The following is a 7235-nucleotide window of genomic DNA, read 5'->3' as shown; positions in this document are numbered from 1 at the left end:
CCCAGCAGCTGAAAAGGCAAGGTAAGAAAGGAGGGGTCAGTTATCCTTTGATATGACCGTGATCAGCACGACAGGACACATCGGAAACTTGCCTTCTCCCCAGCAGGGGGTTTGACAGGCAGATGATTGCGTAGCCTGATTTCTGATTGATCCGCACGGGTGCCAAGGGGGCAATCTTGCCCGCCACCATCGCGGAGGAAGCCGAACGCATTCCTCACGCTCAGGACTCCCTGACGTGCTACTCCTGGCTCCTGGAGCGGAGTTGACGGTTGTTCTGTTGTACCCTCCCCGCCCGCTCTTTCCCTCCCCGGGGTGAGCAAAGGGCCTTTCCCGGAGTTACTCGCTGGGAACTGCCCAGCACCCAGCGGAACCTGGCCGCGGAGCCGGCATGACGCGCTCCAAGCGCTGGGAAGGGGCTCTTCGAATCGCCGCCCTGCCCCAGAGGCGTGACTCGGGCTGCGCGCCACACCCGCGCTCCGCGGCCCGGGGGAGGTGATCTCGGCGGATATAAGGGACGGAGAGATGGGGCAGGGGGGGACAAGCGCCGGCTCGCTCTCCAGATCGGTTGCCCTGCAGCCCCGCGCCTCGGCCTTGGTTCCGCGTCTCCATCCCTGCAGGCAATGAGCTCGCCCGCCAGCCTCCGGAGCTGCTTAGCTCTGGGCTCGCTGCTGCTTCTGCTGGGACAGGTTCCGGGCGCTCCCCAGGCGCCAGCAGGTAACAGCCGAGCTCCCGGCCCGGCCAGCTGCGGGAGGGGTTCGGCTCAGCGCGGCTTTCCTGGGGGCCTTTAGTCCTTGGGCAAACGACGGTGGCTCTCTCCGTCCCGGTTTTGTCCGGTGACGCTTCTAGCGCTGGCTCCAAGCTCTGTCTCTCCCGTGGGCTGGCCCCCGCCGCAAAGCCCCCAGGAGTTTGATATCCAGCACGCTGGGGGCTAGATCACCCTCCGCTTCCTCCTGCCTTGTAAACTTCTCCCAGCGTCTCGCTCACCTTCCCGCTCCTCGCGCTGCTAGGGCTGAAAGCCGGCCACGTGGGAACTGCCCTGGCCCGTCGCCTCTCTCCCCGGTGACTCACCCCGAAAGCTCTTGTCTCTCTTTACAGCCCCAAATCAAGAGGTCTGCCTGCTGCCCCCGAAGGAAGGCCCCTGCCGGGCTCTCATCCCGAGATGGTACTACGACAGGTACACCCAGACATGCCAGGAGTTCACTTATGGGGGCTGCGAGGGCAATGCCAACAACTTCAGAAGCTTGGAAAGCTGTGAGAAAAGCTGCCGGATGATCCGGAGTAAGTCCTCTCTCTCTCCCTTTATTTAGACACAGGGGTCCTCGCCCCAGCATTGGCTTGGGCATGCTGGGACATCTCGGTTATCCTGCGCTGGTGGTTAATAGTTCGCTGCCCAGGTTTGCATTAAGCGAGGCAGACTACTGATCGCTTCTGTTATGCCCCAGCACATCAGCAGAGCTACTTAGTCCTTCTGGTGTGCATGCTTTCTCTAAAAGTAGACGTAGGAGCCTATTCGCTCAGAAAGCTCCATCTTGTTGTTTTTCACTACTATGTCTATGGCTCTTCTGCAGGGTTGCCCTACTAAAACTTTTACTATGCCCTGCAGCCATGCCTGGTGTGCCTACTCATTACCCAGTGTGAAAGCATCCTTGAACTTCTAGGGAAGGTTGCATTCTCTCAACATTTGCTGCTTCATCAATTGAAGGCATATTTGAAGACATCAATTGAAGACCCCAAATTCTATTTTTAAAAAAGGTTTTCCTTTCAGCTGCATAACTTAATAAAAGTTGTAGCTTGCATATGTATGTTTGTCACTTGAGCCAAAATGATACCGTAGCTAGTAGCTCTCAGGTGTGATGCCGTCACAAATCTCCACACCAAGAAGCTTCTGGGAGCAGGTGAAGGTTTCCTTACTCAGTGGATTTTGCCAACTGTTTTTTTCTCTCTCCTGGATTTATCATTTTGCCAGTGACAGCTGTAACAGTAACAGCACTGGTAATACTAGGGTTGATCCTACAACCCTAGCTAGGATAAAACTCCCACTGAATCGAGGCTTCTTAGGGCTTCGTTGGCTAAACCAATAAAATCACTCCACTGAGGAAAGGCCTAAGATGGAAGGATGTATATGCCTGGCTTCTTTTTGGAGTGCATCATAGTCTATCCCTAATGTTTTTAAGAAATCCATTATGTCTGAAAACTCCATCTAACTCACTAGATACTCAGTCTAGAGCTGTATTTTAACAATCAATTATCATATATCTCTTAAGCATATCGGCAGAGGTTAAATAAGTTCAGAAGTATCTTTGCCAGTGGAATACATGTCAGACAAGATGTAATAAAGTTTAGCCTAACTGTGCATTGATGTTTAAATGCTCTTTATTATAGAAGTGCCCAAAATATGCAGGCTGGAGTGGTGCCATAGACGGAACCCATATCCCTATCTTGGCACCGGAGCACCAAGCTGGCGAGCACATAAACCGCAAGGGGTACTTTTCAATAGTGCTGCAAGCACTGTTGGATCAGAAGGGACGTTTCACCTACGCCAAAGTGGGATGGCCGGGAAAGGTACACGACACTTGCATCTTCAGAAACTCTGATCTGTTTCAAAAGCTGCAGGAAGGGACTTACTTTCCAGACCAGAAAATAACTATTGGGGATGTTGAAATGACTATAGTAATCCTTGGGGACCCAGCCTACCCCTTAATGCCATGGCTCGTGAAGCCATACACAGGCAACCTGGACAGTAGTCAGGAGCTGTTCAACTACAGGCTGAGCAAGTGCAGAATGGTGGTAGAATGTGCATTTGGATGTTTAAAAGTGCGCTGGCGCAGTTTACTGACTCACTTAGACCTCAGCAAAACCAATATTCCCATTGTTATTACTGCTTGCTGTGCGCTCCACAATATCTGTGAGAGCAAGGGGGAGATGTTTATGGCAGGGTGGGAGGTTGAGGCAAATCACCAGCCCGCTGGTTTCATGCAGCCAGACACCAGGGCGGTCAGAAGAGCACAGGAGGGTGTGGTGTGCATCAGAGAAGCTTTGAAAACCAGTTTCATGACTGGCCAGGCTACGGTGTGAAAGTTCTGTTTGTTTCTCCTTGATGAAAATGCACCCCCCTTGGCTCACTCTACTTCCCTGTAAGCTAACCACCATCCTCTCCCCCCTTCGATCACTGCTTGCAGAGGCAATAAAGTTATTGTTGCTTCACATTCATGCATTCTTTATTAATTCATCACACAAATAGAGGGATAACTGCAAAGGTAGCCCGGGAGGGGTGGTGGAGGAGGGAAGGACAATGTTACACAGCACTTTAAAACTTTAAAACTTATTGAATGCCAGCCTTCTGTTGCTTGGGCAATCCTCTGGGGTGGAGTGGCTGGATGTACGGAGGCCCCCCCCATGGCGTTCTTGGGCGTCTGGGTGAGGAGGCTATGGAACTTGGGGAGGAGGGCAGTTGGTTACACAGGGGTTGTAGTGGAGGTCTGTGCTCCAGCTGCCTTTCCTGCAGCTCAACCATACGCTGGAGCATACTGGTTTGATCCTCCAGCAGCCTCAGCATTGAATCCTGCCTCCTCTCATCACGCTGCTGCCACCTATCATCTTCAGCCTGCCACTTACTCTCTTCAGCCTGCCACCTCTCCTCCCGGTCATTTTGTGCTTTCCTGCACTCTGACATTGTCTGCCTCCATGCATTCATCTGTGCTCTGTCAGTGTGGGAGGACAGCATGAGGTCAGAGAACATTTCATTGTGAGTGCATTTTTTTCACCTTCTAATCTTCGCTAGCCTCTGGAAAGGAGAAGATCCTGTGATCCTTGAAACACATGCAGCTGGTGGAGAAAAAAAAAGGGACAGTGGTATTTAAAAGACACATTTTATAGAACAATGGGTCCACTCTTTCATGGTAAACCTTGCTGTTAACATTATATACATAGCACATATGCTTTTGTTACAAGGTCACATTTTGCTTCCCCCGCCGCGTGGCTAACCCCTCATGCTTCTCCCAGAAAATTTCTTTCTCCTAGAAAATTGTGTTCATACATGTTATCCCTGGTTTTAATACTTCCCATTTTGCTTCATTTTGCTTCATTAATTTTATATGTAAATCTTTCAGAGCTGAAAATAGAAAAGCACCATCCTAAAGTAGCATTATATTATATGCTGACCCTAAAGTGTTCACCAACTGGAACTTCTTTCAACAGTCAGTTCAGATATTGACAGGCTATATTCTACCATTGATATCAATGGGAAGGTCTAAAGATGGATCTAGGGTTTACATGGGTCATTATTTGTTTGTTGAAAACAAAAGTAAACTCTAAGGTGACTTTTTTAACTGTTTAGAACACTTAATACCAATAGGACTGTTTATGCAACATGTACCTTGTGCCGTCAAGGACTCAATATTAGGAAATGTGGGAGGTAATGATCTGATCTTATAAGCATCATGGAGTGAAATTCAGGCCTCATTCAAATCAATTGCCTATCAGTTTAAGTGGATATCCAGCTCTTATGGTACAAGAGAGTAAATGAGAACATTCACTCTACCTTCTGTGGGGATCATGGGTTCCCAGGCAGTGCTTAGACTGTGCCCCCCACCTTCTCCAGAGTGGGTCAACAAAGCTCTAGCTCCCAAAGGGCCCTGCCTACAAAGCTCCTGATAAGTTGAGCTATCCAGCCCCACCAATTGAATGGGATGCACTTCTTAAACCAGAAAGAGGCACAAGAAAAGTTGTGTGAGCAAGTAGGTGAGTCTCTGGCTGGCTCTTACTATCGTCCAGGCCTACGTGCTTGCCTCCCAAGCCCTGCCTCCGTTTGTTCCTGCTTTCCTGCCTCGCTCCAGGTCCCTGCTCCTATGTCCTGCTCCTGATTCTGTCTCTAGATCTGGCCCTTGGCTTAACTCCTACCTCTGGCTCTGGATCTGATTCTGACCATTACGTCTGACTGCCCACGCCCTGGTCCATACACCTTCTCTGTGCTATTCTTATCTTCTATGTCTTTATCAGGTCCCCTATTCCATGTCTCCTTTGTAAACTAAACAATCCTATCTTTTAAATCTCACCTCATGAGGTAGTTTTTATGGGCCACTAACAATCTTGGTTGGCCATTGCTGTACTCTTTTTATTTCTGCGATTTCTTTGATACAGGGTGACTAGAACTGAAAACAATATTCTAGGTGAGGCAGTACCATTAATTTATATAATGTCATAAGGATATTAATGTTTTCTATGATGATTTATTTCCTCTAACTTTTTGTTTGCTGTTTTTGGCTGCACATCGCTTATCACGGCCCCTAACTCTTTGCTCTGAATTGTGAAGTTAATTTAGACCCCATTCATGTCAATTGGTTGTTCAAACTGTTAATTCCAATGCGCATTACCTTGTATTTGTCAATAATGAATTTCATTTGTCACTATGATGTCCATTTGTCTAGTTTTCCTAGGCTCCTCTCGAAGTCCTCCCAGTCTTCAGTAGTCTTGAGTAACCTACATAATTCTGTGTTGTCTGCAGATTTTGGTGCCCCCTTTTCCAGATCATTAATGAAACAATACTGGTCCTAAAGCTGATCCCTGGATTGTCCACAGTTAACCTGTTGTGATGTTGAAAATTCGCCATTTATTTCTGCACTATGGCCATATGGGGGATGAAGGCTGATTTTGGTGATTGGTGGCCAGCAACAGGTGTCGGTAAGACAGAGAAGGAAAGCAGTGATTTACAGCAGTGGAGCTTGCCTTCTTTTCAAACATAGGTACGCTTCTCTGATGCAAACTGCTGCTTTCCAGGCTGACAATAGGGGCTTTCACGAGTGTAGCTACCGTAACTGCTGGCCACAAGTTGTTGATATCAGCTAATCTCTAGTACAGGGGTTCTGAACCTTTTCCTTTCGAGGCCCCCTGACATGCTATAAAAACTCCACGGCCCACCTGTGCCACAACAACTGGTTTTCTGCATACAAAAGCCAGGCCCAGCGTTAGGGGGTAGCAAGCAGGGCCCCATGCCGCAGGGGGCACTGCAAAGCTGAGTTGCTCAGGCTTCGGCTTCAGCCACAGGTGGCAGGGCTCAGGGCCCCAGGCTTCAGCCCCAGGCAGTGGGCCTTTGGCTTTCTCTCCTGGGCCCCAGTAACTCTAATGCTGTCCTGCTTGGTGGAACCATTGAAACCTGCTTGCAGCCCCGCAGGGGGCCCCGGACCCCTGGTTGAGAACCGCTGCTGTAGTACAAACAAGGCTTTTGTTCTCTATGTCTTATTCAGTTTCTAACCCACAATTTCTTTTCCTTACTAGTTTCTCATGATGGTCTTTATTGAAAACTTTATAAAAGTTCAAAAACATTATATTAGCTTGTTCTCCTTCATCCACTGTTTTCTTGTAACACTCTAGTAGGGTCTCATATTAATGTGGAAAGTGCCCGAAGTGTAATGATTTCATTTTTTTTTCAACTCTTACATAGAATTTAAACTGTCAAAAGAAGAACAGGCATAAAACAAAGTGCATACATTTTCTTTAGAAACAGATTCAATCTTGCACTGATTTTGCAAGCAAAGCTTCCATTTATTTCATTTTGATTTTAATGGTAATTTCACCTGAGTAAGGAGCACAAGATGAAGTCCTAAATTAGTGGTTTTCCCAGAATTAAATGGAGTATGTGTGAAATCCTTTCTACTGATTTCAGTTGGACTATGGTCATTTACACCAACTGAGGATCTTAGCATTTTACATGCAGATTACAGAGCAATAATTTGTTAGACATGAAGAACCAAATATTCTGCTGGTGCAAATGAGTGAAACATCATGGCACCAATGGAGCTGTGCTTATTTACACTTGTAGAGCATTTGGCCCCAAAGTATGAAGCCTGGTGCAGTGCTGGTGTCATGTATGTGTCATAGATATTTTTGGTCCCTAAATTCTTATATTGAACTGAATTCAACTTTCAGGTATGAAAGTCTGGAGTAACTCCATTGTGGAGCTGTCAGTGGAGTTGTTATGGATTTACATTAGTGTAGCTGAAAGCAAAATTTGGCCCATTATCTTTCCAGAAAACTTTATTATGCATAAGTATATCACGGAAATATCTTAATATATGCTGGAATGAGTCTTTATTTTTCAGTGTATAGTGGTCTTGTAAAGTAATGCTTTTAATCTGATAACTGAATTAATTCTTGGTTTTTTAAACCACTGTATACCACCTAATGAATAGCAATGACATGTTTAAAAATCATACATAGACAAAGAATGTAAATCATGC

General features: G+C 47.1%; 1 protein-coding gene across 1 annotated transcript; it reads left to right on the top strand.

Moving 5' to 3' along the window:
• Positions 1–465: 465 nt before the first annotated feature.
• On the top strand, positions 466–1597 carry LOC114018391 (PI-actitoxin-Aeq3c). The gene is made up of 3 exons (XM_037891652.2): positions 466–714; positions 1096–1278; positions 1569–1597. The coding sequence occupies exons 1-3, from the start codon at positions 621–623 to the stop codon at positions 1580–1582; spliced, it is 291 nt and encodes a 96-aa protein (XP_037747580.1). The 5' UTR covers positions 466–620; the 3' UTR covers positions 1583–1597.
• The last annotated feature ends 5638 nt before the right edge of the window (positions 1598–7235 follow it).

Source organism: Chelonia mydas, chromosome 2 (genome assembly GCF_015237465.2).
Source record: "Chelonia mydas isolate rCheMyd1 chromosome 2, rCheMyd1.pri.v2, whole genome shotgun sequence".
NCBI lineage: Eukaryota > Metazoa > Chordata > Testudines > Cheloniidae > Chelonia > Chelonia mydas.
This window is presented reverse-complemented; position numbering and strand designations above follow the sequence as displayed.